This window comes from Tupaia chinensis, unplaced genomic scaffold (genome assembly GCF_000334495.1).
Source record: "Tupaia chinensis unplaced genomic scaffold, TupChi_1.0 Scaffold143921_1, whole genome shotgun sequence".
Lineage (NCBI taxonomy): Eukaryota > Metazoa > Chordata > Mammalia > Scandentia > Tupaiidae > Tupaia > Tupaia belangeri.
This window is the reverse complement of record NW_006203772.1, coordinates 1,292,521-1,313,211: the sequence shown is the minus strand read 5'-3', so window position 1 is coordinate 1,313,211 and position 20,691 is coordinate 1,292,521. Positions and strand designations below refer to the sequence as shown.

The 20,691-nt window shown below is 40.4% G+C and overlaps 1 protein-coding gene across 2 annotated transcripts in view; it reads right to left on the bottom strand.

The window, feature by feature from the left end:
* Window positions 1-20,691, bottom strand: part of TAOK1 (TAO kinase 1) — a 191,186-nt gene that overhangs the window by 114,523 nt on the left and 55,972 nt on the right. For both annotated transcript variants that reach the window (XR_001369549.2, XM_006165471.3), the window contains exon 2: window positions 13,037-13,261. Coding sequence is in view for 1 of the 2 variants with exons in the window: in XM_006165471.3 (XP_006165533.1) it covers window positions 13,037-13,168 (132 nt within the window). In the remaining variant the exon portion in view is untranslated. The remainder of the gene's footprint in view (window positions 1-13,036; window positions 13,262-20,691) is intronic.

Sequence of the window (20,691 nt, the reverse complement as noted above, 5' to 3'; positions counted from 1 at the left end):
GTATAATTTGTATAATCTCAGCAAATTATATACTTAAAGTTGAATATTTACTATATGTAAATTATATATAATAAAATCAATGTAAAAAATATCCAACCACATTAAATTGTTACACATCAGGTATTTTCTCAATGGAGTTCCTACACAGAGCCCATCTAGATTTGTAAGATCCTATAGTTTTTTTCCTCCTTTGCTCCAGATTTCTTCAGGCTAGTATATAGAGAGAAGAAGAAAAGGATAAGTTCAAATTCAGACAATACTATAATATACAATAGTAAAAAGATTATTTTTTGAATATCTGCTTTCTGAGTTGCATGTCAGGTGTGTTTCTCAAGTCACTAGGGCTAGATCTGAACCACAGTTGGCCATGTAAGATCTGGCTCTCTTACCACTATGCTATGAGACTGGCCTTGAATCTTCGTTCACAAAGTGTATTTATGTATGGGGGCAGGGGGAATCCACTTCTGTTTACTACTGAGTTTTTCCTTTAAAAAAAAAATTTTTAAAAATTATTATTTATTTAATTTTATTTATTCATTCATTTATTTTAATTTGACCAAAGAGAGACACACACAGAGAAAAAGAGAGGGAAAGGAACAAAGGAAGCCGCCAGGTCCAGGACTCGAACCATGGTCAGCCATGTGGGAGTGTCCAGCACCTTAACCACCATGCCACCTGCTGGGCCCCCCTTTTTAAAATTTTTACTTCGAAATAAATTTTTTTTTTTTTTGGAAAGGTTTTTGCTATAGGGCGTGTGCACTCGCCAGAGACAGACAGAGAGACAGAAAGCGAGAAATCACCCCCCGGGGGGATGGCCTTGCTGCAATCCCTTCTTCTCCGTTCTCCTCTCGGGATCTTGGGCACGCACGCACACGTGCCCAGCGTGAGTTTTAAGCCTCCAGGTCCCAGACGCAAACCACGGTCTACTACGTGGGAATTCAGCGACATAGCCATTACGCTAACTGCTGGTCCCTCAAAATAATTTTCTTTTGAGAGGTTTTTATTACAGGGCACATGTGCTCACCAGGAAGAGACAGAAAGCGAGAAATCACCCGCTGGGGGGATGGCCATGCTGCAATCCCTTCTTCTCCGTTCTCCTCTCGGGATCTTGGGCACGCACGCACACGTGCCCAGCGTGAGTTTTAAGCCTCCAGGTCCCAGACGCAAACCACGGTCTACTACGTGGGAATTCAGCGACATAGCCATTACGCTAACTGCTGGTCCCTCAAAATAATTTTAGACTGAAGGTCCCGCAAAATAATTTTAGATTGAAGGAATTGTTGCAAAATTAGTACAGAGTTCTACATACCCTAAACCTAACTTCCGCTAAGGTTAACATCTGACATAATGTAATTATCAAAACTAAGAAACTAACAAAAGTAGAATTATTTATTATGTGACACAATATAGTATAATTATAATTACCCAAACAAAAACAAATTAACAAGTAAGGAGCTGGCAGATGTGGTGGTTAAGGTTGCTGGACTCCCACATGGCCTACCGCAGTTCATGTCCTGGACTTGGTGGCTTCTTTCTCACTTTCTCTCTCTCCCCTTCTCTCTCTCTCTCTCAATCTGTCCCTTTTTGGTCAAATATTAATTAATTAAAATAAGTCTTTAAAAAATTAAAAAGTAAAATTATTCATTATAATTTTATGGGATTTATTTGAATATCACAAGTTTTTCCATTAATAACCTTTTTCTATTCCAAGATCCACTCCAGGTTCCCAAACTGCATTAGGCTGTTGTGTTTTTCCTTCCCTATCATGACCTTGACCATTTTTGCTTGTTTGTTTGTTTGTTTATTTTTTTATTAAGGGCCAGGTGGCCAGCAAGTGGCATGGTGGTTAAGGGCCCTGGACACGCACATGGCTGATCGCAGTTTGAGTTCCGGCCCTAAGTGGCTTGCTTTCTCACTCATTCACTCTCTCTCTCTGTCCCTTTCTGGTCAAATTGAAAATAAATAATCAATAAAAAACAAAGTTAAATAAAATAATTACTTTTAAAAAATTATTAAGAGCTGGCAGATGGCGTGATGGTTAAGGGTGCTAGACTTCCACATGGCCAATTATGGTTTGACTATGGTTCAAGTAAGACAGACAGAGACAGACAGAGAGATAGAAAGCGAGAAATCACCCCCTAGGGGGGATGGCCACATCGCAATCCCTTCTCCTCCATTCTCCTCTCGGGATCTTGGGCACGCACGCACAAGCGCCTGGTGTGAGTTCAAGCTACCGGGTCCGGGACGCGAACTGCGGTCGACTACATGGGAGTCCAGTGACATAGCCATTATGCTAACTGCTGGTCCCAAGAATTTTTTTAAAAGAATTACTTGTTTTATTTATTATTATCTTCCAACTTGCCATAGGGCAGCACATGTTCTCACCAGAGAGAGACAGAAACAGTGTGTGTAAGAAAGCAAGTTGTCAGCCATTAGCTACATTTGTTACAGTTTATATTCCATTTGAGTTTCCCCCATATTATAGCTGATTTTTTTTAATGAATATTTGGCAAAATTCACTCTGTGGTATACACAGTGAAGATGATTCCAATTTTGGCAGTTATGGATAAAAAAACCGTAAATATTTATGTATGTGTTTTTTATGTGAACTTGAATTCTTATTTTTCATGGACTAAAATCTAGCAGTGAGGGGGACAGCAGGTGGCAAAATGGTTAAGGCATTGGACTCCCATGTGGTTGACTGAAGTTTGAGTCCCGAACCTGGTGGCCTTGAAAATCACACGGGGCATGTGCGTGTGCATGTCCAAAGTCCCAAAAGGAGAATGGAGAAGGGGACTATGGTATGGTCATGCCCCTGATAGGTGATTTCTCACTTTCTGTTTGTCTCTCTCTCTCCAGTGAGTGCACACTCCCTATAACAAAAATCTCTCACACAGACAAAAAAATCTAGTAGTGAGGAACCAAGTGACTCCATCCTGAAGTTAATCAGCCATTTTGATAGACAGCTGACATTAAGTTCCTTGCCTGTATTATATCCCACGGCTGGAATGAAGCCTAAGCTGTTTTGGTAAACATACCTATTATCTTTATCCTTGGAACACTATACCCCTGACTATAGTCAAGATATGCTACTGAGGGACCAGCAAATGGCATAATGGCTATGTCGCTAGACTCCCATGTAGTCAACTACAGTTCGAGTCCCAGACCCAGTGGCTAAAACTCACACTGGGTACGTGTGCATGAATGCCTAGGATCCCAAGGAGAATGAAGAAGGGATTGCAGATGGCCATCCCCTTGGGGGATGATTTCTCACTTTCTGTCTGTCTCTATCTGTCTTTCTGGAGAGTGCACATGCTCTATAGCAAAAACCTCTCCAAAAAAAAAAAAAAAAAAAAGATATGCTACTGATACTCCAAGTAACACTATACATTCCTCAAATGCTTCCCTGGACATTTTCTCCACTGTAAGACTCTCCTCCCCACCTTAAGCTAGTTGTGTAAGCTTACTGCCTCTAGAGTGAAGGGTGTGGATATCTATTCTTCCTGTGACTACTTAAGACCTTGCTTCTGCCCCCACGTTCCTTTAATAAGCTCTAGACCCACAAGCTGGACTTCTCTAGCTCATTCTTTGGTCTCTTGGCTCCTTCAGTCTCATCTTGAAATACATGTGTTAATTATGTTTAAATTTATTTTTTAAAATGCCAAGCTGGGGGACCAGCAGTTAGCGTAATGGCTATGTTGCTGAACTCCCATGTAGTCGACCGCGGTTCGAGTCCTGAACCCGGCGGCTTAAACTCACGCCCGGCGCGTGTGGGTACGTGCCCAAGATCCCGAGAGGAGAATGGAGGAGAAGGGATTGCGGCTTGGCCATTCCCCCTGGGGGGGTGATTTTTTTTCCTCGTTTTTAGAGTAAAAAACCTTTCGGAAAAAAAAAAAAAAAAAAAAAAGCCAACCTGTTTTCCACACTAGCAAGGCTATTTTGTATTCACATAGGCAAAGTATGAGATTTCCAGTTGTTTTACATGCTCACTGGGATTTCTTTCCTTTTTTTTTTTAAAGAATTATTTTATTTTATTTTATTTTGACCAAAGCGGGACGGAGAGATAGAGAGACAGATAAAGCAAGCCACCAGGTCCAAGACTTGAACCATGGCTGGCCATGTGGGAGTCCAGCACTCTTAACCACCATGCCACCTGCTGGCCCCACATACTCACTGAGATTTCACAATGACTGTACTTTATTTTTTCCTTTTACTGTTTTATTTTTTAAGACATTCTAACAGGTGAACAGTGGTATCACCTTGTGGTTTTAATATCTATTTCCCTAAAGACGTGATACTGAAAACCTTTTCATATTCTAATCTGTCATCTGTACTTTTTCAGATATGTATCTGTTTAGACCATTTGCAAGTTTTTAAGGGGTTGTCTGAGTTTTTAAAGTTCTTTATATGTTCTGAATACAAGACCTTTATTAGGTATATGATTTGTAAAATTTTCTCCCAGTCTGTAGCTTTCTTTCTTTTTTGGGGGTGGGGAGGATTTTTGCTATATGGCACATGCACTTGCAAGAGAGACAGACAGACAGAGAGAGACATAGAGACAGAAAGCGAGAAATCACCCCCCAGGGGGGATGGCCACACCGCAGTCCCTTCTCCTCCATTCTCCTCTTGGGATTTTGGGCACACACGTGCTACAAGTGCCCAGTGTGAGTTTGAAGAGGCCAGGTCCAGGACTCGAACCATGGTTGACTATTGGGAGTCTAGCAACGTAACCATTACACCATCTGCTGGTCCTTTGGCTTTCTTCTCATTCTCTCTCTCTTTTTTTTTAATTTGCCATAGAGTATGTATGCTTGCCAGAGGACAGGAGGAAGGCTAAGAAATCACTTCCCAGGGGGATGGCCATGCCATAATCCCTTCTGCTCCATTTTCCTCTGGGATTTTGGGCATGCACACACATATGTGCCCAAACTGATTTTCAAGGCACTGCATCTGGGACTTGAATCATGGCATTAGCCATGTGGAAATTAGCCGCCTTAATCTCCACACCATCTACTGGCCCTCTTTTTCATTCTCCTAAGAGTTATCTTTTGGAAAGGAAAAGTGTCTCATTTTGATAAACTCAACTTATAAACTTGTTTTTTATGGGCCATGTTTAGATGTCATATCTTAGCATAATCCATAGTAATAAGACCTCCTATATTTTCTACTCTGTATTGTTATGCTTTATATTTAGGTCCATAATCCATCTTTTTTATGAGATTTTTTTTTTAAATTACATGCATTCATTAGAGAGAAAAGAAGCACCCCCAAATGGGATGTGTTAACACTGCAACCCTTTTTCCTCTATTTCTTCAAAACCATTAGGATTTTGAGCATGCACACACATTTGTGTGGCATGTTTTTCAAGCCAACAGGGCTGAGATTCAAATCTGGTTGGCCATATGGTATCTGGCTCCATACACACAGTCCTTAAGCACTGTACAGCTAGGCCAGCCTATCTATAATCCATTTTCCATTACTTTTTTTTAAAGAAGTGTTTTATTTTATTTTGTTATCATTTTTAATTTGACCAGAGACAGACAGAGAAGGAAAGTAAGAAAGCAGGCCGCCAGGTCCAGGATTTGAACCACGGCCAGCCATGTGGGAGTCCAGCGCTTCAACACCACTCCACCAGCTGGCCCCTTCCATTACTTTATTGCTGTCCAGATTATCCTTTCTCTACCAAACTATCTTCAAACTTCTGTCAAAAATCAAATAACATTATATCTAGACTCTACTGTGATGTTTTCTTTGGTTTGCTTGTTTTTTTATTTTTTTAAAGAGGGTGATTTTTGCTGTAGGATGTGTGCACTCTCAGCAGGGAAAGACAGACAGCAAGAAATCACCACCTGGGGGGATGGCAATGCAACAATCCCTCCTCCATTCTCTTCTCAAGATTTTGGGCATGTATGCACACATACCTGGAGTGAGCTTTCTAAGCCCCCGATTCTGGGACTCACTCCACCATTGACTACGTGGAAGTCTAGGGATGTAACAAATACTCCATCTGCTGGCCCCTTGATTTTTTTTTTTTAAAGAGATTTTTGCTATAGGGCATATGTGCTCACCAGAGACACCAAGAGGCAGAGAGACAGAAAGTGAGAAGTCACCCCCCTGGAAGGATGTCCGCACAACAATCTTTTCTCCTCCATTCTCCTCTCAGGATTTTGGGCGCGCACACACACACACACACACGTGCATGGCATGAGTTTTAAGCCATGAGTCTGGGACTCGAACTGTGATTGACTACATGGGAGTCTAGCAACATAACCTTTATGCCATCTGCTGGTCCCTACTCTGACTGATTTTAAGTAACCATCCTTTCACCAAAATCACAAAATCTTTATTACTATAGGTTGATAATAAATCTGAAAATGAAGTAATAAAAGTACTTCCACTTGTACTTCTTTTTCAAAACTGTTTTGGCTACTCTAATTCTTTTGATTTTACATGAAAACTTTAGAATATGCTCATCAATATCTTCCAAAAGTAAAATAAAAAACAAAACAAAAACAAAAACATGTGCTAGGATTTTTAATGGGCTTTCATTGGATATATATGTCAATTTGCAGAGACAACTGAGAGCAAAACAACATTTAAATTTCCAATCCATGAACACGGTATATATTTATTTAACTCTTCTTTGATTTCTTTTACTAATGCTATGGTTGCAGCATACAGTTACTATAAATATTTTGTTGGATAACGTCTGAGAATTTCATTTTGTACAGTGGAGGCTATCGTAAATAGTAATTTTTAAAAGAATTATTTATTTAATTTCCTTCCTTCCTTCCTTCCTTCCTCCCTTCCTTTATCTTTGGAGAGGTTTTTGCTATAGGGTGCATACGCTCACCAGAAAGACAGAGAGAGACAGAGAGACGGAAAGTGAGAAATCTCCCCCCACGGGGGACTGCCACACCACAACCCCTTCTCTTCATTCTCTTCTCAGGATCTTGGCGAGCATGCACACAGGCCCAGCATGAGTTTAAGCCACCAGGTCCAGGATTCAAACCACGGTCAACTACATGGGAGTCCTACTATTATTTCTTAATTTGACCAGAGAGAGAGAGAGAGAGAAAAAAAGGGAAAGTAAGCAAGTAAGTCGCCAGGTCTGAGACTCAAACCACAGCAAGCTATGTGGGAGTCCAGCACCCTTAACCACCATGCTACCTGCTGGGCCCTAAATAGTAATTTTTTTAACTGTTTTATTTAACTTTATAGATTCATCTGTCTATTTTAATTTAACAAGAGTGGGAGAGAGAGAAAGAGAGGGAAAGTGAGAAAGCAAAAAAGCAAGCCATCAGGTTCAGAACTCAAAATGCAGTCAGCCACATGCCGAAGATCCCAAGAGAACGGAGGAGAAGGGATTGCGGCATGAAATCACCCCCTCCAGGGTGATTTCTCGCTTTCTGTCTCTGTGTCTCTCTCTCTCTCTGTCTGTCTGGAGAGCGCACGCGCTCTATAGCAAAAACCTCTTCAAAAAAAAAAAAATAAAAGAATATAAAAACAAAACCTGGTGGGGTTGGCAAGTGGCATGGTGGTTAGAGGCACTCTACTCCCACCTGGCTGACCATGGTTCAAGTCCCGGACCTGGTGGCTTGCGTGCGCTCTCTCTCTCTCTCTCTGTCTTACTTTGGTCAAATTGAAAAAATAGCTATAATGATAAATAAAATAAAGGAAGTAATAATAATAATAAAAAAAAAAGCCTGAGCCAGCAGATGGCATAGAGGTTATGTCGCTGGACTGTCACGTGGCTGACTACAGCTTGAGTCCTGAACCCGGTAGCTTGAAAATCATGCCAGGTACATGTACATGTGTGCCCAAGATTCCAAGAGGAGAATGGATTCCAAGAGGAGAATGGAGAGGGGATTGCAGCGTGATCATCCCCCCCGGAGGTGATTTCTCTCTTTCTCTCTCGCTGTGTATGTCTCTCTCTCCAGTGAGTGCACACACCCTCAGGTAAAAATAAAAACCCTAGTTATCTGCAGTATACCAGACAAACACATTAGACATAAGGCCCCAGAAATATTGAACAAAATAGGATAAAAAGATAAATTTCATGAAAGTATTAGCCAGCAAAAGCTGTCTGATGAATATTAAGTAGATTATAAAAATCTTTTAAAATTATTTTATAATATCTTATTTACATTTAATTATATATCTTTGTGGGATACAATATGGTTTTTTTCAAAGTATGTATGCAGTATAAGATAATCAAATCAAAGATACTACCATATTCATCACCTTTAATGAAAAACATTACATTACAGGGACCAGCAGGTGGCATGGTGATTAAGGCGCTGGATACTCTCACATGGCTGATGTGGTTCAAGTCCTGGACCTGGTAGCTTGCTTTCTCACTTTCTTCCTCTCTTTCTGTGTCTCTGTCTGGTCAAATTAAAATAAATGAATAAAGAATTCTTAAAAAAAAAAAATTGGGGCTGGCAGGTGGCGTGGTGATTAAGGATGCTGGACTCCCACATGGCTGACCGTGATTCGAGTCTCAGACTGGCAGCTTGCTTTCTTGCTTTCCCTCCTTCTCTTATTCTGTCCCTCTCTGGTCAAATTTAAGTAAATAAGTAAATGAGTAAATAAATAAATGGATAAATAAAGCTAAATAAAATAATTGTTTAATAAAAAAGCACACATTACATTACATAGTACACCTTTCATTTTTGTTTCTTTTTAAATTTTTGCTCTAAGGTGTGTGTGTTCACAAGAGAAAGATAGTAGGATGGGGAGTAGTGCTACCTGTCCTATGGCAAAAATTACTGTAGAAACGGTTAAGAGGGAAAGTAAGAAATCATCCCTCAGGGGAATGGCTACACTCCGGCCTCCACTGGGGACTTTGGACATGCACAAATATGTGCCCAGTATGATTTTTGAGTCCTGCCAGGTCTGGGACTCAAACCACATCAGCAATATGGAGAGTTTACTACCCTAACCACCATACCACGTGCTGGCCCCCGATTTTCATTCTACTAGTTTTCTGATATATATACACATAGATATCTCTGTCCATATGATTGACAACATCCTTTTTTTATTTTACTCAGTTGCGGTATATTGTTCTATAACCTATTTATGTGCATTCTAATGTCTGTTAAATGCTTTTTCCTGAGCTATTTCCTGAACCCTTTAATCCCCTGTAGAGTGTCTGGTATCTGTAGTTACCCCCTCTACTTCCTTTTTAAAATCTTTCAATTTCTGCCCACAGAGTCCAGATATGAAGTATACGTTTAGCAGGTCATACAATGTTTGTCTTTCCTAGTCTGGCTTGTTTCACTTAGCATTACGTCTAGATTTGTCCACTTTGTACTGAATGACAAGATATTACTGTTCTTTATGGCTAAGTAGTATTCCATTGTGTGTATGTGACACATTTTCTTAATCTAGTAATCGACAATTGGGCAATTAGGTTGATTTCGTGTCTTAGATATTGTGAATACAGCTGAAATAAACATGGATGTAGCAAGTTATCTCTCCCATAGAATTCCCTGTCCTTCGGGTAAACATGAGCAGTGAGATTACTGAGTCATAAGATAATTCTATTTGTGGGGGCTGGCAGGTGGCATGGTGTTTAAAGGCTCTAGACTCCCACATGACCAACCATAGTTAGGGTTCCAGACATGGAGTCTTGCTTTCTCACTTTCCCTCTCTCTCTTTCTCTGTGTCTCTCTGAATGACCAGATCTCACTGTTCTAGACCTGTACCAGTCGGCCACATGCAAGCCCAGTGCCTTCAACACCATGCCACTTGCTGGCCTCCATTTTGAGTTGACTTTTGTTAATTGTGAGAAATAGGGGTCTAGTTTCATTTCCTGCAGGTGGGTATTAGATCTCCAAGCACCATTTGTTGAAAAGACTTTATTTTCTCCACTGTATTGTCTTGTACCCTTCGTCAAAAATCAATATGGCTGGGGTCAACAGGTGACATAGTGGTTAAGGACCTGGATTCCCATATTGCCAACCACAGTCTTGAGTCTTAGACCTACCGACTTGCTATCTCACTTTCTCTCTCTCTTTCTCTCTGTCTCTCTCTGGTGAGCACACATGCCCCATAGCAAATTAAAATAACAATAATAAAAAATTAAATAAATAATTCTTTGTTTAAAAAATCAGTTTAGCAAAGGTATGAATGTTTTTTAATTTATTTCTGGATTCTCTATTCTGTTCCAATAGCATGGATGTCTGTCTTTTTCTTGGAGAGATTTTCTTTTCTTTTCTTTTCTCAGGATCTTGGGCACGCACGCACACGTGCCCGATGTGAGTTTAAGCCACTGGGTCTGGGCCTCGAACCCCAGTCAACTACATGAGAGTCCAGCGACATAGCCATTATGCTACCTGCTGGTCCCAGCATGTATGTCTGTTTTTATGCCAGTACCATGATGTTTATTTTTATTAAGAATTACTTATTTAATTTTATTTATTCATTCATTTATTTTTTAATTTGACCAAAGTGAAACAGAGAGAGAGAGAAAGTAAGAAAGCAAGTCACCAGGTTCAGGACTTGAACCATGGTTGGCCATGTGTGTGTCCAGCAATCATACCACTTGCTGGGCCCCTCATGCTGTCTGTTTATTTATTTATTTATTTATTTTATTTTATTTTGAGAGGTGTTTACTATTGGGCACGTGCGCTCACCAGACAGACAGAGACAGACAGAGAGACAGAAAGTGAGAAATCACCCCCACCCCCCAGGGGAGATGGCCACATCACAATCCCTTGTCCTCCGTTCTCCTCTTGGGATCTTGGGCACACACACACGCGTGCCTGGTATGAGTTTTAAGCCACCGGGTCTGGGACGTGAACTGCGGTCGACTACATGGGAGTCCAGTGACATAGCCATTACGCTAACTGCTGGTCCCCATGCTGTTTTAATATTACAGTTTTGTAATATATTTAGAGGTCAAGTAATGAGATGTCTCCAATTTTATTCTTCTTGGACAATACTGCCTTGATGATATAGGGTCTTTTATGATTATAGATAAATTTTATGAATTTTTTGAATTTCTGTAACGAGCAATTTATAGACATTGCATTAAATTTGAGACCAGCAGTTGGCAAAATGGCTTTGTCGCTGGACTCCCTGTGGTCGATCATGGTTTGAGTCCTGGACCCAGTGGCTTAAACTCACACTGGGCGCTTCTGCGTACACGCTAGAGGAGGAGAGATTGTGGTGTGACCACCTCTCTAGAGAAAGATTTCTAGCTTCTGTCTCTGTCTCTGTCCCTCTGGTGAGCATGTGTGCCTTACAATAAAAACCTCTCAGAAAAAAAAAAAAAAAAAAAAAAAAAAAAATTTTTTTTTGAAATTAGTTTTTTGCTCTCCTGATGTAATGGCTACTCAGTAGAGGTCCACTAGATAAGATCCTTGGACCTTGGACTTCCAAACCAAAACCCAAGATAATTTATTTATTAATTTATTTTTTAAATGGAGGAGAAGGGACTACAGAATGGCCATTCCAGGGGGGGTGGGGTATGATTTCTCGCTTTCTCTCTGGCAACCACGTGCACCCTATAGCAAATACTTCTTAAATAAAGAGAAGTATATTTAATAACAGTAAATAATAAATATTTAATAAAATATTTAATCTATTAATTAATTTGCTACAGGGCATGTATACTCACCAGAGAGAGAGAAAGGAAGTAAGAAAGCAAGTTACCATGTCCAGGATTTGAACCATGGTCACCCACGTGGAGAGTCCAGCACCTTAACAACCACAGTTGGCCATGTGGGAGCCTAGCACCTCAACCACCATGCCACCTGCTGGCCCCACTAGAATTAAACATTGTAGAACACAGACTTTTCTGTAAAGTCCCTTGCAGAGGCAGTCTTAGCCATGGTGGAAATCTAGGTTATTATTTGACAGATACACAAAAGTCTATTTTCTTTTAATGATTATTTTATTCAACATTTATTTATTTAAATTTTCACCAGAGAAAGGGAGAGAGAAAGAGAGAGAGAGAGAGAGAGAGAGAGAGAGAGAGAGAGAGAAAGGAAGTCGCCAGGTCCAGGACTTGAATCGTCATCAGCCATGTGGGAGTCCAGCACCCTTAACCGCCATGCCACCTGCCAGCCCCAAAAAGTGTATTTTCTTTTATCTGTTTGTGTATGTGCATGCACACAAATTAATAACTGAATTTGCCAGGGCCAATTGAGGTGGTTAAGACACTGGATGCTACATAGCCAACTCCATGGTTTGAGTCCTGGGCCCGGCAGTTTGAAAATCTCACTGGGTGCATGTGTGTGCATGACCAAAATCCAGAGAGGAGAATAGAGAAGGGAATGTGGTATGGCCATCCCCCTGGGGAAGGGGTGATTTCTTATTTTCTTTTCTCTCTCTTCCCTCCTTCCTTGCTAGAAAACAGCTTTGTAACTGTATAAAAAATATTTACAGGGCCATTTATAGTGTGTGTGTGAGGTACTGGGGCAGGGTAGGGTAGGCACTGTTTTAGACAAGCTTATGCTGTATCATAATCCTCCTGACTCACTCTCCAAAATAGCTGAGACCACAGGCATATATACCACCACACCTAGCTCTTTCAGACAGGCTCTTTGCTAGCCACGAGCTTGTGATCTCCTGTATCAGCCTGCTAAACAGCAGCATTCATTATACACTACTGTGGCTAGGTTTATAACTACTACTTATACAGCATTTACACTATATTGGGTATCATAAGTAATCTAAAGATGATTTAAAGTATATGGGAGAATGTGTGTAGGTTACATATAAATACTATACTACATGAAGACTTGAGCATCTGCAGGTTCTTGTATCGAAGGGGACTGTGGAACAAGTCACCCTGAATACTAAGAGATCTCTATTCTTTCTCAACATCTTAGTGATCCAAACAGCTCAATAAATCAAACAAGCTATTTTTATATTTAAATCTTATATACACACGCATACACTATAATGCAAGTGACTATATAAAATGGATTTTGGTCTACACCTCCTTATACTATTTTTTTACTTGCCAGGAGTGAACATTAAATAAATTGCTGGTCACTGACATTAAGCCTTAAACACTTACAAAATACACTGCTCCAAAGCTTCCATGGCCAATTTCTCTGAGATCTGTGAAGAGTTTCTCTGGATCTTCTTTGAAGAAGAGCTCTGCAATTTCAGGGTCCTTCAGGCTGCCCGCTCTGTTAGTTGATGGCATCCTGCTGGGCAGACAGCTGTCCGATTCTAATTTTATTCTGCTATCCCAACCCTTGTTTCATCTGTATGAATGAAGCCACGCTGGCATGAACTTCTGTAAAGAAATAAGAAAGTAGTCAGTAGAAGCAAATCTGCTAAGAATAATTAGTGTAAAATCATGTACTTACACATCTACAAAATTATTTCAGGGCTAGAATTTAATTGAAATGGCAGTACAGCCTACTATTATAGTTATTCCTACACCTGGGCTTATCATCACCATCATTTGTGGCACTTAAAAATAGAGAGAGAGAGAGAGAGAGAGAGAGAGAGAGAGAGTGCAGTCCCTACAATATGGTACTTTAAAAAATTAGACAAATTTATACTTTGGGAAGTTATCTACAGCAGTAGTTTATATAATTATAATGCAGTTAGCTCATCAACAAAGTAGATAATATAACACAGATTATTTTTGAAAGACACAATACACAAGGTCTACATCAGGAAGACATTCATCTATTAATTATCTTCAAATATAAGAAAATAAGCAAAAGATGGGACCAGTAGATGGCATAATGGTCACACAGGTAGACTTCCACATAGTTGACCGTGGTTCAAGTTTCGGGCTCGGTGGTTTAAAACTCACATCGGGCATGCATGTGTGATGTGTGTGTGTGTGTGTCCAAAAGCCCAAGAGGAGAATGGAGGAGAAGAGACTGCAGTGTGGCCATCCCCCCTGGGGTTGATTTCTTTCTTTCTGTCTCTCTGTTTCTCTGTGTCTCCAGCAAGCACACACGCCCTATAGCAAATAATCCTCTCTTTAAAAAAAGAAAAGAAAAGAAGCAAAAGATATAATTTAGTAAACTTTATTATCCTTTCGGATAACAAATGTCAGTATATTAATCAACTCTAATAGACATTCCAAATAAAAATGCAGTGGGAAAACTTAATGAATTTAGTATAAACAACTGTTTCCCATATACCTGATTCATCATGTTAAAATATGGCCTTCATCAATTCTGTCTCATTAGATAATAGACATACAGATAATCAATAAATTCCCTAATGGGTTGGCTATAAATTTCTTTATATCAAATTACCCCATTCTTAAATGTTTTTCATAATTGAAAGGCTTCACAATCTGGGTTCTAAAATGACACTGCCTACATATAACTTTTGGCAACACTATATACAAACTGAATTTTGGTCATCTTATTTTCCTAACCTGGGGGGAAGAAAAAAAGAAACTACTTAATACAGTAATAGTTATGGTAAAAGGAGTTAATGTAACCACAGACAGTACTCTAGTATAGTAAATGCTACAATAAGTATTAGCTAGCTTCTTTTAATCTGATGAGATTAAGCGAATTTTTAAAGCTCCAAGATTTATTTCATTAGTCTTCTAAGTTAAAAAAAAAAAAAAAGGCCCATCCCATTCTTAGAAAAGTAACTGATTTTTACTCTTGCTAGGAAACATTTTTGTAACTGCATAAAAAATGTTAATAGGACCAGTAGGTAGCACAGTGGTTAAGGTGCTGGACTCCTTCCCACACGGCCTACTGTGGTTCGAGTCCCAGACCTGATGGCTTGAAAATCATGTCGGGTGCATGTGCATGCATGCCCAAATTCCCAGTAGGAGAATGGAGAAGGGTGTGGCCATCCTCTCAAGGGGCGATTTCTAACTTTCTCTCTCACTGTCTCTTCACTGGTGAGCCCAAGAGCCCTATGAGGGGCAAAACACTTAGAAAGCCAGCTTCTTAGCCTAGTGGTTAAAGGAGCCAGAACCCACATGTAGTCTACCACAATTAGAATCCTGGGCCCCAGAGGCTTGAAAATATGTCAGGCATGTATATGTGTGTGTGCCTAAAATCCTGACAGGACAGAGAAAAAGAGAAGAGATTGCAACATGACCACAGTCCATTGTGGAGTGTCTTCTCCTCCTCCCTTTCCCTGTCTCCAGCAAGCACTTATGTCGCCTGGCAATTACATATATACATACATACATACATACACACATACACAAACCATTTATGTCTTTTTGGACCTCCATAAATTAACACTGCATTGCAATAAAAAGGTATAAATTGTTCATTTGTATTCCATTTCTAATATAAATTCAAGTATACCTTACATACTTTTACCAGTTTTTCTGCTCTGTAATTCTTTAGAATAAAGAGTCTCAATTATAGAACCATGTGACCACAGGAAAGTCACTTAATATCTTATCCCTAAAATGAGTATGTTGGACTAAATTCCATATAAAGTATCAATATTCAATTAGTCTATCTGTAAAAACAAACAATACCTCAGTGTTACATCAAATCTCTTTTCGGAACTTTGAAAGATCTAATTTTTGTACCCTTTTTATTAAATATGAGAAGTATTTTACCCTAAAATTCTAACCAGTCCTATGATTCGTATCTTCTGTCCTATCTGCCTAACAAACTCCTACTTGAAATCTTTCACAGTTTGGATTGTCATATTTGTAAAATTTTAACTATTAGGAAAGCCAATCACTTTCCCTTCATGCTCCAAAATATCGTAGAGCACTTACCAGATTTTGTCTGTCTATCTGTGTCTCACTTTCTCTCTGTTCTAGACAGACAGGTATATTTATCTCATTAATCTTTGTATCATCTCTCTACCTCCTACCCCCTTACCTCTTAGAGTTAATATTACAAAAATAATTGTTGAATTAAAAGAATACATTTTAGGAACCAGCACATGGTCGACCACGGTTCAAATCCCAGACCCAGTGGCTTGAAAATTATGCTAGGTGCATGTGTATGCATGCCCAAAATCCCCAGAGGAGAATGTAAGAGGGCCATCTACCCTAGGAAGTGATTTCCCACTATCCCTCTCTCCAGCAATCGCATGCCCCCAATGTCAAAAAGCAAACTAACAAACAACCTCTGAGAGAAATCTTTCTTTCTGCTCAGAGAAACTGGTGGGAGGAGCAACACAATGGGGATCCAGCAGACGGTAGTAGTTAAGGCACTGGACTCCCATGTAGTTGACCACAGTGTAACTCCCAGACTCAGCAGCTTAAAACTCACACTAGATGTTTGTGTGTATGCGAGCCCAAAGGCCAAGAAGAGAATGGAGGAGAAGGAACTATGGTGTGGTCATCCCCACCAGGGTGTGATTTTTCGCTTCCTGTCTCTGTTTTTCTCTGACAAAAGCACTTGCCCTATAGCAAAAATCTCTCCAAAAAAGGGGGGAGGGGGATACACTAGGTCTGAATGCTTGTGTGTGTGTGTGTGTGTGTGTGCACCCAAAATACTGACAGGATGAAGAAACAAAGGAGAAAGGATTGCAGCATGAACATGCCCCATTAGGGGGTATGCCTCAACCATCACTTTGTCACTCTCTGATGAGCCCATGTACTGTATAATAATTAAAAAACACGATCTCATCAACAGAGGAAGAAAATCGATTTGAAAAATATAACATTCACTTATAATAAAAACTGTAAACAAACTAAGAATACAGGGAAATATCTTCAGCCTGTTAAAGATACCTACAAAAAACAAAAAAACAAAAAACTATAGCCAACATCATACCTAACACTTGAAGACTTAAAGTTATCCCCTATAGAAAAGAAACAAGGGCTGCGGGTCCTGTAGCCTTGTGGCTAAGGTTGCCAATCCCACATGGCTGACAACAGTTCACATTCCAGCCCCAGCAGCTTTGAAAAAAACTATGGGTGCATGTGTGTTTATGTTCAAAATCCCAACAGGATGGAGAAACAGAGGAGAAAGCGTTGCAGCATGACACACCTCACTGGGGGTGCTCTCTCTCTCTCCCTTTCCTGAATGCAAATGCCCTCTGGTAATTTAAAAATAAATAAGTAAGAAGAAGAACCAGAAGATGGAGTAATGGTTACATCACTGGACTCCCACATGGCTATCTCTGGTTCAAGTCCTGGACCTGGAGGTTTAAAATTCATACCAGGCACATGTGCACATGTCCAAAATCCCAACCCAAGAGGAAAATGGAGGAGAAGGAATTATGGCATGGCCATCCCTTTGGGGGGTGAGGGTGGGGGGGCCTTGCTTTCTGTCTCTTCCGCAAGTATGCACACCCTATAGCAAAAATCTCTCTTAAAAAAAAAAAAGATAAAAAAAATGTACTCGAATCCCTCCTATTCAACATGATAATGGAAGTTCTTCTAGCAAATGTAATAAAATAAGAAAAAAAGGAAAATCCATATAAGGAATAGAAGTAAGTAGGGATAAGGTAGAAAGGGAGGAAGTTTGTGTAGTTACTAACAAAATTACTAAGCAGATGGAAAATCCCAAGAATGTACCAAATATTATAGCAAAAAGAGGAAATGTAATATTTAGAAGTTTAACAATATGAGTAGAATTTATAAAGTAAGAAAAATGAAACCCTGATGAAAGAAATCAAAGTTGACCTAACTAAATGAAGAAATGTACCATGTGTGTGGACTGAATGACTCAATATTGTTATCATGTAATTCTCCCTAAATGTGTCAAAATTCAATGATTGACAGATTCAGCATAATCTCAAAGTCCAATAGAATTTTTCATACATATCACGAAGTGATTTTTTTATGCATAAAACATATCTGAAAGGCAAAAGTATTCAAATTAGTATTAAAAAATTTTCCCACAATCCTTTCTCCTCCACTTTCCGCCTGGGATTTGGGAGATGCATGCACACACACACACACACACACACACACACACACACAAACACACACAAAGTGATCAAAGTGATTTTCAAGCCACCAGGTCTGAGACTCAACTGCAGCTGACTATGTGAGAATCCAGCACTTTAACCACACCACGTGCTGGTCCCAGACAAAATAAATTCCTTTTTCTTTAACTCCATTCATTCATTCACTTATTTGAATTTGACCGAGAAGGGGGGAGACAGAGAGAAAGAGAGAGAGGATGCAAGCCACCAGGACTAGAACCACAGTCGGCCATATGGGAGTCCAATGCCTTCAACCACCATGCCACCTGCAGGCCCCCAAAATAATTTTTTTAAATAGAAAAGTTGAAGGACCCACACATACTTGATTCTAAGATTTAATATAAAACTACAAAGTACACTGAGGCCAGCAGGTGGCATAGTGGTTAAGGGGCTGGCCTCCCATGTGGCCCACCACAGTTCAAATCCTAAACCTAGCAACTTGAAAATCACGCTGGATTTGCACCCAAAATCCAGAGAGGAGGATGGAGGAGAAAAAACTGTAGCATAGTCATTCTCCCTAGGGGTTGATTTCTTACTTTCTCCTCTCTCTGTCTCTCTCTGGGCAGCACACATGACCCATGGCAAAAACTGTAATTAAAAACAAAAATCTACAAAGGACATTGTTACAAGAATGAAGTCAACCAGAGACCAGGAGATTTTTTTTTTTTTGGAAAGGTTTTTGCTATAGGGCATGTATGCTCGCCAGAAAGAAAGCGAGAAATCACCCCCCAACAGAAGATGGCCATACCACAATCCCTTCTCCTCCATTCTCCTCTTGGGATTTTGGGCACACACGCACACATGCCCTGCATGAGTTTAAGCCACTGAGTCCACGACTTGAACTGCACTTGACTACATCGGAGTGCAGCAATGTAGCCATTACGCCAACAGCTGGTCCCAAGGAGAACTTTTTTTAATCACCTATTTGAAAATGTTTCTCTTTCTAAATTCTTTTTAAGTTTATTTAATTCATTCAATGAGAGAGAGAGAGAAAGGAGAGAGAAAGAGCAAGACCTCCAACAGCATCTTCGTGCCACACTGTACTACTATTCTAAGCCTAGATCACGGGTGCCTGCCAGCACCTCGCATGCAGAGAGACCCCAAGATATGAATCCTGGATGTTCCCATGAGGGTCTAGCATCATGCAGCGTTGTGGTACCACTGCACCATTGCTTTTGGCACATCTCTTTCTAGATTCTTAAGTGAAAGCTTATTATATTATTGACCTGAGACTTTTTTAAGTTTGCTATAGGGTGCATGCACATGCCAGAGATATCGATGAAGAGACAGAGAAAGAGGGAATATGAGAAATCAGCCAGCCAACCCCGTCAGGAGGTGGCCACGATACAATCCCTTCTCCTCTGTTCTCCTATCAGGATTTTGGCCACATATACACATGAGCCCAGTGTGGTTTTCAAGCCACTGAGTCCCAGACTTGAACTGCAGTCAGCCTCATGTGAGTCCAACATCTTAAACACTATGCCACCTGCTGCCCCCACCAAATTTCTTTTTAAAAAATATTATTAGATTACATTGTTATAAATATCTACTTTGGGGCCAGCAGGTGGTATTGTGTTTAAGACAGCTGGATTCTACATAGCAAACTCCATAGTTCCAGTACAGAACCTGGCACCTACAAAAACACTTGATGTGCGTGAGTGCCCTCTCAAAAGGAGAATGGAGAAAGGACTAGTTGTGGCCATCCTCCTAGGGGCTGATATCTCACTTTTTCTCTATCTCTCTCTCTGGTGACCACACATGCTCTGTAACTAAAAGTAAGGAAAAAAGTCTGCGGAAAAGTACCATAATTTACCATATCCTTCCTAATAAAGAGAATAATAAAAAGAAATCACTCAGGTACACAGTTCATGAGACCTAATTTGCTACCGAATCACAAAAATAGACCAGATGAGCCAGCAGGTGGCATAGTGGTTAAGGCACTAGATTCCTTTGTAGCTGAATGCAGTTCAATTTCTGGACTTGATGGCTTATACACTCTCTCTCTGTTTGGTGAGCACATGTGTCCAACATCAAATTTTAAAATAACATGATAATAAAAAAGACCAGAGAAGTCTATCGTTTATTAAGCTATTTATAGTTGAAGATGTACATAATTTTCACACATAATTTTGCAAGTAGTGTCACTATGTTCAATTCTTTTTAAAGAATTTATTTAACTTTATTTATTCATTTATTTTAATTTGACCAGAGGGACAGAGAGAGAGAGAGAGAGAAAGTGAGAAAGCAAGCCACCAGGTCCTGGACTTGAACCGCAGTTGGCATGTGGGAGTCCAGTGCCCTTAACCACCACGCCACCTGCTGGCCCCCCACCACTTTGTTCAATTCTAAACCGTACATCTCCAAGATAGATGACAAAACTATCAACAGAATGAAAACCCAATATAATGCCAGCAGGTGGCATGGTGGTTAAGATGCTGGATTCCACGTGGCTGATTTCACAGTTTGAGTCCCAAACACGGCAGCTTGAGAAACATGTCAGGTGCATGTCCATGGGTGCTCAAAATCCTGAGAGAATAGGAAAAAAGGGACTGCAGCACAGCGCCATCCCCTCTACTGGGGGATGATTTTTCACTTTCCCTCTCTCTGTCTTCTGCCTCTCTCTGGCCTACAGCAAAAACCTAAAAACAAGGGAACCAGCAGTTAGCGTAATGGCTATGTCGCTGGACTCCCACGTAGTCGACCGTGGTTCGTGTCCCGGACCCGGTGGCTTAAAACTCACGCCGGGCGCGGGTGCGTGCGTGCCCAAGATCCCGAGAGGAGAATGGAGGAGAAGGGATTGCGGCATGACCATCCCCCCTGGGG